Source organism: Vanrija albida, assembly GCF_041260175.1.
Source record: "Vanrija albida strain AlHP1 chromosome Unknown contig_3, whole genome shotgun sequence".
Taxonomy (NCBI): domain Eukaryota; kingdom Fungi; phylum Basidiomycota; class Tremellomycetes; order Trichosporonales; family Trichosporonaceae; genus Vanrija; species Vanrija albida.
In genome coordinates this window covers 420,807-438,141 of record NW_027191422.1, presented here as the reverse complement: position 1 = coordinate 438,141, position 17,335 = coordinate 420,807, and the positions used below count along the sequence as shown (strand labels likewise).

At 62.0% G+C, this 17,335-nt stretch overlaps 12 protein-coding genes across 12 annotated transcripts; 4 read left to right on the top strand and 8 right to left on the bottom strand.

Annotated features, from left to right (window-relative positions):
• Positions 1–129: 129 nt before the first annotated feature.
• On the top strand, positions 130–1,460 carry Q8F55_003476 (uncharacterized protein; the record flags this gene model as incomplete). Its single annotated transcript, XM_069352019.1, has 4 exons — positions 130–237; positions 339–558; positions 859–1,380; positions 1,420–1,460. The coding sequence occupies 4 exons, from the start codon at positions 130–132 to the stop codon at positions 1,458–1,460; spliced, it is 891 nt and encodes a 296-aa protein (XP_069209437.1).
• A 164-nt stretch (positions 1,461–1,624) lies between these two features.
• Q8F55_003475 (uncharacterized protein) lies at positions 1,625–3,256 on the bottom strand (the record flags this gene model as incomplete). Its single annotated transcript, XM_069352018.1, has 3 exons — positions 1,625–2,044; positions 2,079–2,764; positions 3,001–3,256. The coding sequence occupies 3 exons, from the start codon at positions 3,254–3,256 to the stop codon at positions 1,625–1,627; spliced, it is 1,362 nt and encodes a 453-aa protein (XP_069209436.1).
• Positions 3,257–4,575: 1,319 nt separating this feature from the next.
• Q8F55_003474 (uncharacterized protein) lies at positions 4,576–5,740 on the top strand (the record flags this gene model as incomplete). Its single annotated transcript, XM_069352017.1, has 7 exons — positions 4,576–4,590; positions 4,636–4,726; positions 4,858–4,914; positions 5,183–5,255; positions 5,335–5,441; positions 5,476–5,570; positions 5,612–5,740. 7 exons carry the CDS (start codon positions 4,576–4,578, stop codon positions 5,738–5,740), a joined length of 567 nt encoding a protein of 188 aa, XP_069209435.1.
• A 473-nt stretch (positions 5,741–6,213) lies between these two features.
• Q8F55_003473 (uncharacterized protein) lies at positions 6,214–6,567 on the top strand (the record flags this gene model as incomplete). The annotated part of the gene is made up of 1 exon (XM_069352016.1): positions 6,214–6,567. One exon carries the CDS (start codon positions 6,214–6,216, stop codon positions 6,565–6,567), a length of 354 nt encoding a protein of 117 aa, XP_069209434.1.
• Positions 6,568–7,397: 830 nt separating this feature from the next.
• Positions 7,398–9,080, bottom strand: Q8F55_003472 (uncharacterized protein; the record flags this gene model as incomplete). Its single annotated transcript, XM_069352015.1, has 8 exons — positions 7,398–7,445; positions 7,478–7,596; positions 7,635–8,108; positions 8,340–8,345; positions 8,380–8,471; positions 8,507–8,550; positions 8,586–8,704; positions 8,753–9,080. The coding sequence occupies 8 exons, from the start codon at positions 9,078–9,080 to the stop codon at positions 7,398–7,400; spliced, it is 1,230 nt and encodes a 409-aa protein (XP_069209433.1).
• A 1,341-nt stretch (positions 9,081–10,421) lies between these two features.
• On the top strand, positions 10,422–11,010 carry SUMO4 (Small ubiquitin-related modifier; the record flags this gene model as incomplete). Its single annotated transcript, XM_069352014.1, has 4 exons — positions 10,422–10,641; positions 10,680–10,792; positions 10,828–10,963; positions 10,997–11,010. The coding sequence occupies 4 exons, from the start codon at positions 10,422–10,424 to the stop codon at positions 11,008–11,010; spliced, it is 483 nt and encodes a 160-aa protein (XP_069209432.1).
• A 229-nt stretch (positions 11,011–11,239) lies between these two features.
• Positions 11,240–11,907, bottom strand: SUMO2 (Small ubiquitin-related modifier 2; the record flags this gene model as incomplete). The annotated part of the gene is made up of 5 exons (XM_069352013.1): positions 11,240–11,253; positions 11,289–11,380; positions 11,421–11,464; positions 11,508–11,620; positions 11,655–11,907. 5 exons carry the CDS (start codon positions 11,905–11,907, stop codon positions 11,240–11,242), a joined length of 516 nt encoding a protein of 171 aa, XP_069209431.1.
• A 514-nt stretch (positions 11,908–12,421) lies between these two features.
• Q8F55_003469 (uncharacterized protein) lies at positions 12,422–13,022 on the bottom strand (the record flags this gene model as incomplete). The annotated part of the gene is made up of 5 exons (XM_069352012.1): positions 12,422–12,435; positions 12,471–12,562; positions 12,612–12,655; positions 12,699–12,814; positions 12,851–13,022. 5 exons carry the CDS (start codon positions 13,020–13,022, stop codon positions 12,422–12,424), a joined length of 438 nt encoding a protein of 145 aa, XP_069209430.1.
• Positions 13,023–13,527: 505 nt separating this feature from the next.
• SMT3_5 (SUMO protein smt3) lies at positions 13,528–14,126 on the bottom strand (the record flags this gene model as incomplete). The annotated part of the gene is made up of 5 exons (XM_069352011.1): positions 13,528–13,550; positions 13,586–13,677; positions 13,726–13,769; positions 13,805–13,914; positions 13,955–14,126. 5 exons carry the CDS (start codon positions 14,124–14,126, stop codon positions 13,528–13,530), a joined length of 441 nt encoding a protein of 146 aa, XP_069209429.1.
• Positions 14,127–14,425: 299 nt separating this feature from the next.
• On the bottom strand, positions 14,426–15,261 carry SMT3_4 (SUMO protein smt3; the record flags this gene model as incomplete). The annotated part of the gene is made up of 5 exons (XM_069352010.1): positions 14,426–14,454; positions 14,723–14,814; positions 14,866–14,909; positions 14,941–15,053; positions 15,093–15,261. The coding sequence occupies 5 exons, from the start codon at positions 15,259–15,261 to the stop codon at positions 14,426–14,428; spliced, it is 447 nt and encodes a 148-aa protein (XP_069209428.1).
• A 328-nt stretch (positions 15,262–15,589) lies between these two features.
• On the bottom strand, positions 15,590–16,258 carry SMT3_3 (SUMO protein smt3; the record flags this gene model as incomplete). Its single annotated transcript, XM_069352009.1, has 5 exons — positions 15,590–15,630; positions 15,675–15,766; positions 15,826–15,839; positions 15,907–16,022; positions 16,087–16,258. 5 exons carry the CDS (start codon positions 16,256–16,258, stop codon positions 15,590–15,592), a joined length of 435 nt encoding a protein of 144 aa, XP_069209427.1.
• An 810-nt stretch (positions 16,259–17,068) lies between these two features.
• Q8F55_003465 (uncharacterized protein) lies at positions 17,069–17,236 on the bottom strand (the record flags this gene model as incomplete). Its single annotated transcript, XM_069352008.1, has 1 exon — positions 17,069–17,236. One exon carries the CDS (start codon positions 17,234–17,236, stop codon positions 17,069–17,071), a length of 168 nt encoding a protein of 55 aa, XP_069209426.1.
• Between the last annotated feature and the right edge of the window lie 99 nt (positions 17,237–17,335).

The window sequence follows — 17,335 nt, the reverse complement described above, 5'->3', positions numbered from 1 at the left end:
AACCACGACCACCCCATGCGGAATCCTGCCACATGGCGCCTTTGCCAGGGATCGTACAACCGACCTCGTCGCTTTCAGCCAAGCAAGCCGCCGTCCGACGCCGCCGTCAACATCGCCCACACCACCACCATGCCGCGCCTCACCGCCGCCGCAGTCCTCCTCCTCGCGTCTGTCGCGCTCGCGCATGGCGGCCACGCCGAAGGGGACGACGAGGGGCTGTCGTACGCCGAGTCGCATGTGAGTTGCTGGCGCGCGGGCCCTCCTTCCGTGCGGGCTGCCCGTGCTCCGTACGCTCCGTGCTAGCTCGCACCCGTCGCACGCGCGCTGACGCCTGCCAGATGCACAACGAGCACCACATCGACAGCTTTGACCCGCCCGCCTTCTTCAAGCTGCACGACCTCGACAGCGACGGCTTCTGGAGCGCCGACGAGATCGCCGCGCTCTACGGCCTGCGGCACCACTCTGTGCTCGACCCGCACCGCGCCAGCACGGTGCCGGATGGGCTTGAGACACGCGTCGTCGCCGAGGTGCTGGGAAAGCTCGACACGGACGGGGACGGTGCGTGGGTGCGCGCGCACAGGCCGCTGACGCACAGGCCGCGTCTCGCTCGCGGAGTTTGAGGTCGCCGGCCCGGACAGCCTGCCGAACTTTAAGGAGTTCAAGGACCTCGGGCACCACTACGACGAGGAGTCGGAGTAGTGGGTTGTGTTGTGTGGCGGGGCGCTGACCCGCAGCTTCTTGCACCACGAGGAGCTGTACCACTCGACGCCGGAGACGCAGACAGAAGAGTCGTACAACCACCCAGAGGACATTGAGCACTTCAAGCGTAGGTGCCGGCCTCGGCGGCGCTGACGCCAGACCACCACAAGCTCGAGGAGGAGGAGGACGCGCGCCAGCGCATCTTCCAGGGATTGGCGCCCGACGCCGACTTGGAGGAGGACCACGAGGTCGTCGACCCGTTAGACGTGCACGAGCATGCGGCGGGCGAGGGCGTCGGCGGCGACGGGTTCACGGGCGACGAGGAGGTGCCGCTCGTATCGGGCGTTGACGGCGGCAACGAGGAGCCGGTGGTCTCTGAGGGTGGTGCGGAGGGTGCTGCCGCCGGGCAGGAGGGTGCTGCTGCCGGGCAGGAGGGTGCTGCTGCCGGGCAGGAGGATGCCGCCCAGGAGGACAAGGAGGACGCACCTGTTTACGAAGAGGCACCTACCGAAGCCGCCGCCGCCGACGCAGCGCACATCACCATCACGCCAGACGACCCCGGCTTCCGTGCCGCCCGCGCTGCTGCACGCACGCCCCCACGCCGGATCAACCCCGAGGGCAGCAACGCCAACCGCCGCGGCCACACGCCCGAGCACCGGCTCAAGGCGGACACGCCGTACAGTGAGTCCCAGACCGCTCGCCTCGCAGCTCACACCCCAGAGTTCAAAATGCGCGCCGGTATCAGAGGCGACGAGTTTTGAGGCTCCCCCGACACCCTTTCTAGATCGGTTACATGCAGGGTATATCCACCGCGTGGACAGTACAGATGAGAATAGATGCAATCTTGCGTGGGTGTTTGTGTCGTGGAGTTGTCGTGGAGTCGATGCCGCATGAGACATGTCGCAGATTCGCAATGCTATGATAGTTAAACTTGGATGCGCTCAACCAAGCACAACTTGGAGAGCACGAGCGGCGCAATGTAGCTGCCCACGCCGCCCGCCGGGAGGAGGGTGCAGCCGGCGATGCCGCCGTCGAGCCAGGCGTTGGTGGCGAGGCTGCCAGCACAATACATGAACGTCCAGGTCCAGATCCGGCCGAGCAATCCCTTGACGCGGTGGCCCGTCACACGCTTGAACGTCACCTCGATGGCGCAGCCCAGCCCGGCGAGGACAAAGAAGAGCCCCAGCTTCCACGGCTCCGGAACGGGGTCCATACTCAGCTCGCCGAAGGCGTGCAGAAGCCCCGAGAAGACGAAGGTCAGCAGGAAGAGGGTGTGCGTGCCGATCTTGATGCCCAGCAAGCGTGTCGTTGTCACGGACAGGATGATGAACTGGTGTCGGAACATCTATTGTCAGAGCGGTCCTTCCACAGCGACCCACCTGGTGCCACCGCTTCCCCCACAGATCAATGATACTGTCGGCGCGCCACGGCGAATCGAACAGGTCCACGTCCCATGCCTGCACCTCCCACAGGCCGGAGCCAACACACGCCGCCGCGAGCGAGTGGTACCCGCAGCTCAGCCCCTGCCAGATGGCGAGAGGCACGCACACATGCGTCACGAAGCGCACGCCGCCGGCCGGGATGACCCAGTCTAGCAGGCCCGGCAGCGCTGTGACGCGCGTCTGGGCGACAAACTTGTCGAGCACGTTGGGCGTGCCTTGGGCCACACCGAGCGTGTCGGGCCCCACGAGAGCGAGGAGGGCGAGCATCGTGTCGAGCACGATGTAGTGGACGGCCGCGTGCCGCAGGTGCCGGATCACGCTGCCGGAGCGGGTCGTGGGCCGCGGGTGCCGCTTGCGCCGCTTGTGACGGAGGTGCCGTTCGACGTGGGGGTGCTTTGGCAGTGCGGCGTTTGGCGGGCCGGCCAACGTGTCGAGCCCCACCGAGCCGAGGGACACCAGTCGCGAGTTGATGGACAGGTCAAAGGCCGCAACGTGTCGCGACCGCCCGAGAGCCATGTACGGGTCGTGCACGCGGTCGGAGAGCAGGCCGAACTCGATGAACTTGACGGCGAGGTGCAGGAAGATGATTGTGATGGCATTGTTGAACGCATTGAAGGACGGCGCTGGGGGAGTTAGTGGGTCCGGAGCATCACAGATGAGTTGCCCCACTCCCGACCACCTCGTCGCGTTGCCTTCCGTTCGTACTCATCAGCCCCTCATCCCCTTGCCGCGCTCGGAGATGGAGTCTTGCCCACCACCCCGAGGAGGACACATCGCCGCCACCCACTTGATGGCTCCTCCGCCCCAGCGGTCAGACGCCCTCCACCCGACTCGACCTCCCCCACCATCGCCGACTCACTCGTGAAGCGGTAGCTCGTCCACGCGTTCAACATGACGGCGAGGCCGAGCACGCCCAGCGCCGCACGCTTCCCTCTGTTCTTGCGCGCGCCGGGCGAGACGAGCAGCAGCGCCTGGAAGTACATGACGGCGCAGGGGGTGAGGAAGAGGAAGGCGAAGCGGAGGGTGCTGAGCGAGCTGGCATGGCGGACGACGTGCTCGTGGACGGGGTTGAACGGGCCAAAGGGGGGCGAGAGGAGGGTCGAGTTTCCGGGCATTGGGCGGGATGGGGGGGGGGGGGGAGAGGAGCGGCGTGCGATGGGCGGGGGAGAGGGGGGAGTGCCCGTTGCTTCTAAGTAGCTCTACTGCTGCGTGGTAGTGCAGCGTAGGCTCGGGGTAGGCTCGGTGGTCTTCGTGGTGGGCAAGAGTGAGAGATTAAACTGGCGAGTTGTGGAGCAGCAATGTTGATGCAACATGGACCAAATAAACCCTCGGTCTTGTTCAGGGAACGTCATCGCAGTGGGGCAAGTGCGACCTCGGTGGCGGCAAAGCCGACGACAGGTCAGCGTCAGGCGACCTCTAGACGTGGCGATGCATACCGCCGGGGACAAGTGATAAGATGCGACGACGAGGCATGGGGCCGGGTCGTGTCGTGGGTGCTTATGTAGCCCGCAGAGCCAGCGCCAGCAGCCTTGGACGCCGCATGCATGTGGCGGAGGCGGCGGCGGCGCGTGGCCCCAGCGCTGCCACCGCCAGCCAGCACGCCTCATGACGGCCCTCACTTGACTCACAACGCAGGCCCCTGCTCGAACAAAACGAGAGAGACAGAGACAGAGCAGAGCAGAGCTGCGCGCACGCAGGGTGGGTCGCCGCACGGTCGCCGCGAGGCTTGCGCCGCGAGCGGCTCGCTGCCTCTCTCTGGTCCACTGCCGGCCGTCGACTAAGGGCGAGCGACGACGACGAGGGGGACAGTGCGATGCTGACTTTGGCGCGCGCACAACTCGCTGCATTCTGGCACTGGTGCTGCCGCCGCTGCTGCGCTCATCACACCATAGCATGCTGCTCTGCCTGGCTGGCTCGCCTGTTGGTCGTGTCTGCGCCCAGGCTGGCCGTCGGGCCAGCTGGCTCGGCACCATCATCCACCACCACGACCACCATCAACCAGCACTGGTCGCTAGTTTCTTCTTCACTTGCCCACGCATACTCATCATCACCGGAAATCGACGCGCCCAGCTTACATTGGCCTCGAGCAACCCACTGCCAGCCCGCGCCTCGACACACGCTCCACCCACTCCCCGACGCTGCGCCCACCCCTCGACATCCCCTGCTTGCCCCGTCGCTCCTCTTCATACCTTTACCCCTCTCCGCTCCGACGTCGACGATCACCAGGTGTGACATTGACCTCGTCCCCTGCCATATACCGCGACAGTTTGCCTGCCTCCCTCCCTCCCGACGACAATCGAATCCCGGTGACACCACAAAGATTGCGCACCAGCACCATCACGAGCGCCTCGAGCTGCTGCTGCCTGCACGACAACATCACACCATCACCCCAGTCAATGCCGAGCTAGTCCGCACACTGCAACCCAACACAACGATGCGAGTATACAGAGTGAGTCGGGTACAGCTCAGTGCCCACGACTGCTGACACTACCAGGCAGCCGTGATGGGCTCCGGCGGAGTAGGCAAGTCGGCCGTCACGATCCGGTTCATCAACGGCGAGTATCTCGAGATGTACGACCCGACGAGTGAGTCCGACCGTGAAGCCGAGAATAGCGCGCGCACAGCAGCTGAACGTCGCGCCTCCTGTCATCGTTCGCTTGCAGTCGAAGACTCTTGTGCGTTGTCAAAGGGTCGTGACGACCGAGCTCACATCCAGATCGGCGACAATTCGAGGTCGACGGCACACCATGCCTCCTCGAGATCCTCGACACGGGTGAGTAGGACGTGCTGCGGAACTGCGCCCAGCTGTGCGGCTGGTGAGGCGTGAGGGTTGAGCCGAACGCAACGCCGGGGTGTTGTCCGCCCTTCGAGCCCGGGAGACTTCCGGGTATCACGGCCCCGTGTCGCTCGGTGGTCCGGCCTGCGTGGGCAAGGTCGTGACGGCGCTGCCGCGGCAGCTGGCGTGTCGCGTCGTGGACCAGCCCTCACACTCGTGTGCATGCTCTCCGAGGCCCCGCGACTCCGCCCGCTCACACACCCAGCCGGCATCGACCAATACCTGTCCCTCAACGACCTCTTCATTCGTGATTCCGACGGCTTCATCCTCGTCTTCTCGTGAGCAGTCGCACGCACGGGCGGGGCGGTCCGGGAGCGTATAGAGGCGAACAAGCCGATTGACCGGTTGACTTGGCAGGCTTATCCAGAGGGAGACGATCAACGAGGTCAGAGCAGTGAGGGAGAGCATTCGGCGGATCAAGAACCCCACGGGTGGGCAGGTGGTCCCCATGGTCATCATTGGGAGTGGGTTATTGCGTCGGGGCTGGCTGACCGGGAGACAAGGCTGACCTGGTCGACGAGCGCGAGGTAGAGCCCCAGACAGCTGAGGCGCTCGCCATCGAGTCGGGCTGCCCGTACTTTGAGACGTCGGCGGTGGGTGGGGCGGGCGCGGGGCGCAGCTGACGCTGCTGCAGCGCGACAACGTCGGCATCTTGCCAGCGTTTGCGGAGATTGTGCGCCAGATACGGCAGCACGGCGTGCGGAAGCGGCACCTGTCTCGACATAGCACCACGAATCACAGCCGGAAGTGTGTCATCTTGTAGGGGGGGGGTCGAGGGGGACAGACATGGTTGCGGACGGTGTGAGCGAGGGATGTGGGCGTGGCCTGCACTCTACAGGATATGGTTGAGAGCCTCTGCGCTGTGTGAGTAGGCTGTTTGTACGAGTACGAGGGTGCAGAGGTCGTGTCGATAGATGAGGCGTGTTTGGGCATCGAGTGTGGTGTTTAGGCTTGCCAGAGTTCGGTCTCGGCTGTGATGGACCGGCAAGGCACTCTCGTAAGCCGAAGGATGCCGTAGTGGGCGGGGTGGGGTGGGGGTGGCGGCGACAAGCGACTGGTGGCCCCGTGACCTGGTCGAGGGTGCATTCATCCCCGCCTCGATGCATGCTGACGACGCTGCGCACGTTGGAGCATCTTGGCAGCGTACAGTTCTCCAGTGCTCAGTCCACCACTTGTTCACCTGTTGTACAGTCCACCTCCAGAGCCGCAACCACCGCCCCAACCCACCACCCCACAATGGCCCAGATCCAGCCCGTCCGCAGGCAGTCCTTCTCGAACAGCTACGCGCTGTTCGACACGGCCTCCAAGCCCGTCGTCCCGGGCGCGAAAGTGGCCGCGGCCAACCTCGTAACCGACACGTTCGAGGAAGACGACGAGGACGACGAGGTGGCCGCCGTGCCGATCAAGTCGGCCGCAAAGGTCGACACCAAGGCCGAGCCCAAGGAAGCGTCGGCCAGCACCCAGGCCAACGCGCCGGCCGAGAGCCCCCAGACCCAGACTGCCGGCCTCGGCACTAGCCCCACCGACCGCAAGCAGGGCTGGTGGTTCCAGGACGTGCGCGAGTGTGAGTGGGGGTGCGGGGCTGGCTAGGACAAGCTGACGGGCTCTAGAAACCGCGCCGTCGAACCGGCCAAGACAAGGCGGCAGGGAATGCAACGGGCCCACCAGACAAGCGCGGCGGGCATCACCCACGCCGAGCACACACGCACACGGCTCGCCTCCGCTCGCGCGGCCCACCCACGCCGAATGTAGAACAACAGTCAGAAGAATGTATGTATCCATGACCGAGGCAGCGGTCGTGTCGGCCAGGCCGCCCACTCCGCTCTAAGCCCGGCGCGGCGGAGACCGGTTGCCCCACATGGCGGTGGCGGAACCCTGGCGGCAGTGGCGGGCAGCTGACACCGACTGGTCATTGTACGCGCGTTTAACACCCCTCGGGCCGCCAGGCCGCGTCCATGCACCATGCATCCCGGCGCCGAGCGACAACAGTGATGTGACGACGCGCTGGTGCCGGCCGACGGGCCAGCGAGGCGCACGCAGTACCAGCGCCATCTAGGGCATCTTGCGTGGCTGCCGGTCTCTGGGACACAACGCACACGGTGCCGATGAAGGCTGCGGCGTGGGCGGGTGCCCGAGGTCTAGCGCGCGGGGTCGCCCATCCACGGCTGTCCCTCCTGCCCCACGCCGGTGTAGATCACAACTGGTTCCATACTACAGAGGCGGAAGGTATCGCACGGAGCCACACACGGAGCCACCTCACACCACCCCCACTGGCGTCAGCGCGCCCGCGCCCCCACTCACTCGTCATGACGACGCTGATCCTGTCGCCCCTCCTAATCCCGCGCGCGCCAAGCGTCTCACGGTCGGACAGCACGACATGGTCGTGCGCAAGGCTGGGGTGAGCGCTCCGAAACAGCAACTTACCACACGAGCGCGGGGTCGTAGCCGAACGAGTCGCGCAGGTAGTGCTGCCGTTAGCCCCGCCACACACCGCACCCACCTTGAGATCGAACCCCGAGACGCCGGGCTCGACCCACACCCGGACCTCGTGCTCGTTCATGAGCGCGTCGAGGCCGGACAGCGCGATCTTGAAGTATCCCCGGCGGGGGCGGTAGCGCACTGGGGTTAGCGGGGCAGCGGGCGCAGCGACGGCTTACGCTTCGGGCGGCGGAGGTGCTGGAAGTCTACGGGGCGGAGGACGGGGCCGCTGGGGTCGGGCTGGGCGAACAGGTCGCTGATGTCGGGCTGGGCGAACAGGTCGCTGGGGTCGGGATGGGCGAATGGGTCGCTTGGGGAGACGTCCATGTGTGCGGGGACGTTTAGGTCTGGCGCGGGCCCAGGCGCAGCAGGCGGGGCCATGAAGAGGACAGAGTCGATCACTGCCGGCACGACGTCGACCACGGGTGTGGGCGAGGTGTCCTGTGGCTCCAGGGCGCAGTTCTCGACGGAGACTACCAGTTCGAGAAATTGTTCTATCTCGGCCTCGGAGAGCGGGCGGGAGAAGTCGGGGATGTCATCCAGGTTGAGGGGGAGGGGGAAGTTGGGGAAGTCGTCTAGGTTGAGCGCTGTTGGCGTGTTGGCTGGGAGCTCGCAAGACATGGTGAGGAGGGTAGGCGATGCGTCAAGAGGTACTGAGAGTAAGTGAATGAGTTGGGCGTGCAGAGTGAGTTCAAGGTAAGTTGAATGAGGACAGAGGCGGGTGCCGTGGGGGTAGGGGGAATGGAGAATGGAATTGCTCACTATGTACCCTCCTGCACGCATCACGACAGGACGCACAACATGGTCTACATCATACACGGGGAGAATACAGGTGTCACAAGAGAGGACGACACTAACAAAGCCACGACGCCGCCCTCACCCACCCAGCACTGGCCATTAGCGACACAGCGCACAATGACTCACTCTCGACAAACACGTCAATATCGTCCTCAGGTTCTACCTCAAGCGATCTCATGGTGTCGGAGGCAGTGAGCTGCTGACCCTGGTGCACGAGGCTAAGGTGAGCGAGGTCCACACACCCGGCGCCTACCGGACAGTCTGGGCCTCGTAGCCATAGTTGGAACAGAGGTAGGCCTGATCCGTCAGCCGAGCCGGAGGAATACACGCACCAACAGATCCACTGTCGACGTGGCTGAGGATACCCAGATCGGAACCTCGTAGTGTTGTGTCCCCTCCTTGGATCCCTTGAGCGTAATCTGGAAGAAGCGCGGCGGCGCCGTGAGCCACCCTGGAACATCAGCCACGAAGGGGCTACGAAGGGTCAGCGTTGACCCACAGTTCGGGTCGCGAATGCGTGCAAAGTCGACACTCTGCTTAACGGCCAGGCCGGCGGGCTTAACGTCGAGGACGGCGGGGAGCTGAGGCCCTTCTTCCAGTGGCACGGGGACGAGGGCCTCGGGGTCTTCCTCGGGCGGCACGGTGGAGTTCAGAACCGCGTCCTCGAGGAAGGCGAAGACCTCAGCTTCGGTTGGAGGCAAGAAGAAGGTGTCGTCGTTGGAGTCTTGATTCTCGTTCTCAGATGGGCCGCCCGCGAGATCGCCCCCGACCTGTGGGAGAGTTGGGGGGAGTGGTGCGTTTGGGGGTGGAGGAGCGCGGCAAGACATGGTGGTGGTGAAGGATGTATGACACAAGAGTGGGTGAGATGGAAGGTGGGATAGATGAGTGAGTGAGTGATGAGATGAAGAACGATAGAGGAATGAAGTTAGCGGGTAACAAGGATAACTTGAGGAAATCGTCTTGGCCGGCGGCAGGAGGAATTGGGAGTGTGGCACCGAGAGTGCCACACGTTCCTTGTTGGCCACACCAACTAAAACTGCCAGCACCGGTGGGTCGTGCAACATCTGAACGGCTTTGCATGCTACCACATTATCATAGTGAATGGATGCGACATTGAGAGGTCGGCTTGTCTCATGCTGTGACTCGGGCTGCCGACTTACCCGCCCATCTCTCGTATCCAGTAACAATACTGCTCACGCTCCTCGAAAACGTCGAGGTAGACATTCCCGACTTCATCGTCCTCAACAGCGAGTGACCTAATAGTTTCGGTTTTTTTGAGCGGGATTCCATAGTGAACCAGACTGGGGGTCAGCAATCAATGCCGTTCCCCGGACAGAATACCAACCGAAGCCTCTCCCTCTCGTAGCCGTAGCAATCACGGAGGAATTTCTAGGTTCAGTGGAATGCAGAGGCAGCTTGGCTCACCTTCATGCACCCAACTGTGCTCGAAGGATAGGCTTCCAACCTGATGTAGTGCTGCACTCCACCCTGCACCACTTGGAATGTCACGGAAATCAAGTCGGGGTCGCCTATTTCGGAGGCTCTAGACTTGGCTCTGTGTGCGGTATGGGCACTCACGAGCTTCTCCAGGAGCGCGGTGTCGCCATCGTGGGCGGCTCATACGGCTGTTCAAACTGACACCTTCCACCCCAATGCTGGTGAGTTTGGCATCACCAGGAGACGCCGTGGGGGGGTCCTCGGGTGCCGTCTTATGGCTCTGTCAGCGGGAGGGGTGGGTGGGTCATTTGACTCTCAAGACGTACTTGGGTGGGGGTGTGGGCCGTCGGCTCTGAGAGATGAGTGTTCTTGAGCTGGGTGATGATAAGGTTGAGAGCTGGGGTTGGGGACATGATTGTTGTTGTGTCTCGTCAAGGACGTATCTGCTGCAATAAGTGAGTGTATGGAAAGAAGAGAGAGCGAGACAACGAGGGGGATGTGCCACTGACAATGCAGCCAACGCACAAGGAAGAGGGAAGTCAGCACACTGTACGCACAGTCATCAGCCGGTGGCCCGTGCGGCGGCGCGGCCGGGCGGGGCGCAACCAGCGTCATGTCTTCCTCGACCTCCACCCAGCACCTCCACCTGCTCATACCGTCACCCACCCGCACACCAACCACATCCCATCATCTCGCCTTCCCTTCTCTTCCTTCCAACTTCACTCCTCATAATGCCGTCCGACAGACCCATCATCAAGCTCGAGGAGAAGCGCAAGAGCAACGCGGCCGAGGGCTCGTCCGTCGTCAAGCGCCGCCGCCCCGGCACGCCGCGCACGCGCACGATCGCGCCCGACAGCTCGGACGACGACAGCGGGGAGAAGGACATCAAGCCCAAGCTCGACAATGTGCCAAAGGAGGGCATCGACTTCAAGTACACGCGCGAGCCGACCGGTGCGTCGTGGGAACTCGTGGGTGGCGACTGATCCCAGGCCGCACCCGCGCGCCCGACGCCCTCGCCATCTCGCTGCAGGGCGAGAAGGACGGCGTGGGGCACAAGATCGAGCTGTGGCTGCCCCCCTCTGCGAGTGTGCGGAGCCTCAAGGTGGGTTACAAACCAGGACTGGGTTGACCCACCAGAAGTATCTCGTCGCGCATTACGGTTACTCGCTCGACAAGCTGCGCCTCATTCTCGACGGCAAGATCTGCATGGACAAGGACACGATGGCGTCGCTCGACGTCGAGCACGGCGACGCGTTTGACGTGTACCTCGAGCGTGAGTGGGTTGTGGGGCACGGCTGACTGGCAGAGCTTGGGGGCTAGAGAAGGGAAGGCAGTCGGCACCTTGACCGAGAGACCAACGACGGGAGACCGACGGCGGAAGAGCAGCAGTGTTAACGCGTATAGTCCAGATGTGTATAACAACTAGTCAGTTGTTCATTGGGGACGAGGCCGTGAAGGAGGCGAGGTCGCTGCATCAGTCGCCCATCGCTGTACGCGACCACAGTTTCTACGTAGATACATGATGACATGGCCAGCGTGATCGCCCACCCTACCCTCCGAGCTCTGCTTGCGTCAGCAGTCACCACACACCCACTCACGCTCGATGAAGACGTCGAAGATGTCATTGTTCTCTACCTCAAGAGCACCCATTGACTGGGTGTTCGCCAGGACCTGGCCGTCATACACCAGGCTGCAGTGTCAGCCGACGCACCAAGGCCCAGCAGACCAACCGCAACGGCGCCGCCTCGTATCCATAAACGTCAGCGAGGTAATCCTGCCCATCAGCCCCCTCCCTTCCCTTGGCCCCTCGAGCCAACCTTGAGCTGCTGCACAGTGTTACCGGGATAGACGACGAGCCCGATCTTGTAGCACACGCCGCCCTTGCTCCCGGCGAGATAGATCCATATCTCGTCGGGCCGCCAGCCGAGGTCTGAGGTGTGAACACGGTCGTGGAGGGCGCTCACACTGCCTGGGGCGGATCTCGACAAAGTCGACGCCGGGCTTCTCGAGGCCGGGGATGACGGGCTTGATGTCGCTGGGCTGGGTGGCGGCGGGGATGCCGCCGGGCTGGAGGGCAGGGGTGATGGCGCCGGGCTGGGCGACGGGCTTGATGTCCAGGGCCGCCTCGTCCGGGTCGGTGGTGGGTTTCTTGGCGCTTTCGAGGGCGGGAAGAGACGGCTTGACGTCCGTGTCCTCGGCCTTGGGCGAGGAAGACATGGTTGGCGCTGGAGCTGGGGCGGGAGACGAGAGTGGTGAATGTGGTGGCGGGGTGAGTGCGGAGGTTGTTAGAAGTGGCAAGGCCAAGAGTGGGAGGGGGAACAGAGGTTGGAGAGAATGACGGGACAGGGAAGGCGGAGTGAGAATTGTTGGGTGAGGGAAGGCAACAAGGGTGGCATTTTGCATTTGAGCCTGGTTGACCTGGCAGCGACGAATCATGCGGTTCGAGCGACGCAATGCGACGCGCACGACACGACGTCAAGTGGAGGTGGGTGTGCACCTGGGCACCTACATGGACGAGCGCGCCAAGCATTCTTCGGGGCATGCATCTCTGGGGGAAACATCGAGCGGGGAAGACGACGATAGCTAGTTGAGTCATCATGGTGGCGGTCGTGCTGCCTGTATGAGGGCCACACTCAGGTGCATCCAACTGCCTGTCTACTTGCACACATGCACACCCCGCCCAATGAACCCTACATAACACCCCAGACAGACTTGCTGCTCACTCAGCGCGCTAGCCACCGAGCTCTGGGCGGTAAGCACTCTCCAAGTGCTCCACTCACGCTCGAGGTACACGTCAAAGATGTCGCCGGCCTCGACCTGCAGAGTTTCCATGGTGTCGTTGTTCGCAAGGATCTTGCCATCATAGAGCACGCTATGGTAGCAATGTCAGTCGCGTTCACGAGGAGCGAGTCCGGACCTACCGCAGCTTGTCCACTTCGTAGCCGTAAACGTCGCCGAGGTATTTCTGCCCGGTCAGCCAAGCCGCTTCGCCGTCGCCGCGTCCATACCTTGAGTACCTGGCCAGTAGACTCAGGATAGACGATGAGGTTGAACTTGTAGTTGACTCCCCCCTTCGTCCCAGTGAGGTAAACCTTCATCTGATCATGACGCTGGTGGCTCGGATCTGGTGTGAGCTCTTGGCGAAGTCATCAAAGCTCACAGTTGTGTGGGCGGATGTTGATAAAGTCGATGCCCTGCTGCTCAAGACCAGGGATGACGGGCTTGATGTCAGGCAGGGCGGGCTTGTCGTCTGAGGTATGGATGATGGGCTTCTTGCGGCCTTCGAGGATGGCCCAGGAGGGCTTGACGTCCTCGTGCTTGGAGGAAGACATGGTGTTGGATGTGGTGATGAAGGTGGGGAGGCGGGCGGTGGTGTCTGTAACGATGAGGAGAGGTGAGAGCTTGTGAGTGTCGAAGAGTAAGAGAAGAGAGAGAGTGAGTGAGAGAGAAAGATGAATCAAGTATGCCGGGGCGAAGTGGTTGCTTTGACAAAGGAAGGCACAACAGGTGGCGAGTGTCGCCGGTGAGTGCGGCGCGGTTGACGCGACGACACGCGCCGTGTGGTCCGTGCGACGGCGCAGGGGGGACCCAGTCTGTGCGCTTGCACGTGCATGAGTGCTCTGGGTGACAAGCAGGTCTGGCGAGTGCCGACCAAGTGGAGTACATTCACAGAGCGAGGCAGACAAACGAGTCGAGTCAAGTCATCTCGGCGGCAGTTGCCTCCTCCAAGCACAAGGGCGTCTACACACCTGCATCTGACTACTCACACCCCAGCCATATGTATTTGGGGCCTCTCAGGCGCTATGTACCATCAGGAAGACTTGCTATGCAGCACACTCAGGGGCGCGATCCACCAAGCTCTACAAGGTCAGCACTCTCCCAGGGCGCCACCCACGCTCGAGGTAGACGTCAAAAGTGTCGCCGTCCTCGACTTCGAGAGAGCGCATGGTGTCGGTGTTGGACAGAATCTTGCCATCGTACAGCAAACTGTGGAGGTAAAGTCAGTGATAGTCGTCAGAACCGCACTCGAGCTACCGGAGCTTGGCCACCTCGTAGCCGTAGACGTCACGGAGGTATTCCTGGGTTGATCAGTCAAGTCTCGCCGGCTTTGTACCTTGACAAGCTTGATAGTGGAACCGGGGTAGGCAATGCAGCTTGCTTTGTAGTGCACGCCGTCTTTGGATCCAGCCAGATGAAGTTTGATTTCGTCAGGCCTCACAGGATCTGTGGTGTTACAGCAGAAACACCATTGACAGACACTCACGAATAGGCCAGTGGCCAATCTTCACAAAGTCAATGCCCTGCTTGTCGAGACCGGGGATGGCAGGCTTGATGTCACGGGCAGCCGAGTCGTCCGAGTCATCCTGGTGAGCCTTCTTGTGGCCGTCAAGGGCAGCCCGAGAGGGCTTGACGTCCTTATCCTTGAGGGAAGACATGGCGCGGGGAACCTGATGTGGACGTGGTGGTGGAGAGGTTGGTGCGAATGTGGGTGGAAGAGTGAATGTTGCCGTCAGGTTTCCAGAGGGGAGAGAGTGTGTGGGTGTGGGTGTAAAAGAGAAAGGGTAGAGTCAAGTGGGTGATGTTGGGACAAAGGAAGGAACGACGAGGGCGACAACTAGGGAGGTGCGGTGAGGCGACGACGCGTCATGGGGTCGGGAGTCCGTGCGCCCGACGCGACCCCTCAAGTGGGGACGTGGGGACACTGTGTGCGCCTACTCGGACGCCAGTGCCCAGATTAACAGATTCTTGTGGGGCGAATCATTTCTGCGGAGGGCGAGTGAATGCACAGCTGGCACAGAGCACGCGGCGAGGAAGACAAACGAGTCGAGTCGAGTCATCCAAGTGGCAGCTGCCTCCTCCAGGCCGAAGGGCGTGTGCACACCTGCATTGGACTGCTGGACTGCTCACGCCCCTTCTCATTTATATGGGGCGCCTCTCATCCGCCATGCAACACCAGACCTGCGGTGCCGCACACTCGGGGCGCTATCCACCAAGCTCTACAAGGTCAGCACTCGCCCAGTTTGCCACCCACGCTCAAGGTAGACGTCAAACTCGTCATAGTCCTCGACCTCAAGCTCGGCCATGGTCTGGTTGTTCTGCAGAATTTCACCGTTGTAGATGATGCTGTTGGCCGTGTCAGTGATGGTTGTGTCGAATGTGCGCCGTCACGCCTACCGAAGCTTGTCCATCTCGTAGCCGTAGTACTTGACGAGGTGTTTCTGCCGTCAGCTCGTTCACGCCACCCCCAACCTTGATCACAAGGCCAGTGTACTTTGGGAACATGAAGAGCTTGATGCGGAAGTGCTGACCGTCCTTGGTGCCGAGGAGCTTGATCGTGAACTCGTTCGGCTTGCGCGGTCCCGCTGTCCGTCAACGCTTCACCCCCCTCTGGCGGTATGTACCCTTTGGGACCGGCCTGATCGGGTTGAAGTCGATGCCAATGGTCTCGAGGCCATCGATCTTGGGCTTGATGTCCTGCCGGGAGGTCTCGTCGTCCGACGCGTCAGGGTCGTCGTGCTGGATGGGCGCGATGTCAACGGGCTCCTTCTTGACGGTGATGCTGGGAGGCATGGTTGCGGCGCTGAGGTGGACGAGTGGCGAGAGAGAAAGAGAGAGAGAGAGAGAGAGGGAGAGTGCAAAGGGCGAGTGGAAGGGTGTGAATGAGAGGAAGGCGACGAAGATGGAGAGGGGAGTGTGTGGGCGAACAATGGGACGGAAGGTGCGACGGATGTTGCGACGGATCGCGGATCCGCAGCAGGCGCGGTGGCGAAGGCCCGACTCTAAGTGCACGCAGCAACACTTGATCCTATCATATGCATTCGAGCGACTAGTTACCCTGCTGCAAATCTAGAGCCACGCAAATGCACCATGCCGCACGGCGCGTGGTGGCACCTGCAGTCTAGCAGGCACCCTGCTCCGGACGGGCGGAGCCACCGATCTCTGCATCAAGTCAGTCTCGGGGGACCAGGACCAGGCCAACCCACGCTCGACGTAGACGTCAAACTCGTCGAGGTCTTCGACTTCAAGGTCGTTCATGGTCTGGTCATTCTTGACGATCGCACCGTCATAGATAATGCTGTTGGGCCACCGTAAGTAGGCATTGTAGGTTGTTTGGATGTCGACCGCCGAGCTTACCGGATCTTGTCCATCTCGTAGCCGTAGTAGTCGACGAGGTGAAGCTGTCGTCAGCTTGACCAGGCCATGGAAAGGACCAACCTTGATATCGAGCCCGGTGTGGTGCGGGAACCTGAGGAGCTTTATGCTGTACGGCTGGCCTTCCTTGGTGCCGCACAGGCGGATCCTGAACTGGTTGGGCTTGAGGGGGCCTTTGCCTGTCCTCGTCAGCCCCCCCCCCCCTCCCCCTACCGCTCACCGCATCATGCCCACCCCACTTACTCTTTGGGACCCGTTTGGTCGGGTTGAAGCCGATGTGGTTGGTGGTGAGGTCATCAATCTTGGGCTTGATGTCCTGGGTGCCACCTTCCTCGCGGGGCTGCGTGCCGGGATCGTTGCGCTCCTTGTAAGCTGCGATGACGAGCTCGTCCTTGATGGCGGCCGGGGAAGACATGTTGACGCTGTGAGGTACTCGTGCGTGATATGAGAGTGAGAGAGTGAGTGAGATAGGGAGAGCAGGACAGAAGGAGAGAGGGAGAGAATGCAAAGTGAGAGTGGGAAGTTGAGTCAACCAAAAGGAAGACCAAGTGGCGGCCGTGGTGGGTATGTAGTGCACAGGACATTGGTGTGATCGGCAGATCGCCCTGCGACACACGCCGAGACGCGTAGGAGTGCACGCAACACCAAACTTGGAACTCATGACATGCTGGGGACATGACTGCTGCTACAATCACCAGATCTGGCGGCGCGCGCAATACGACACGGCACTGGCATCCACGGCGCGATCACGGGACGCCTTACTCGGCACGATCGGAACCGCCAATCTCTGCAACAGGTCAGTGCCGTTATACCTGGCTTTACCCACGCTCGAGATAGACGTCAAACGTATCCTCGTCCTCGACCTCAAGCTCGCGCATAGTCTCGTTCTGGAGGATCTTGCCGTCGTAGATGATGCTGGAGGTCAGAGGACTGATGTTATGCATCGTGGCCGATACGGCAGCCTACCGAAGCTTGTCAAACTCGTAGCCGTATTCTTTGGTGAGATAATCCTTTGATGTTGAGTATTTACCGCTTCCTATGTAGAGTGTGAACGCACCTTGAGGTCACGGGCGGTGTGATTAGGCTTCATGCCCATCCTAATCGAGTACGAGTCTCCGTTCTTGGAGCCCTGGAGTGTGATCGAAACCCAACCAGGCCTAAGGGGATACATAGCCTGATCTCTGTGAGCACTCTCCCTCTCTCGCTCTCTCAGAGCTCAGCGGGCTCAGAACCTGCCTTGACCACGAGGGAGGAAGTCGACGCCGATCTCCTGCACGCCGTCGATCTTGGGCTTGATGTCCTTGACGTCATCGTCCTCGGCATGCGACGCGTCCTTTTTGGGTGCGCTCGTATTCTGGCCGGCCTCCTTCTTGACAGCGGTGTCGGACGGCATTGTCGCGAATGCAGTTGCTTGGAGCGTTGCTGGTTGCGTGGGGTGGGAAGGTGAGCGGGTGGGCGAGGAAGGCTGTGCGTGAGTAAGAGAGTGATGGAG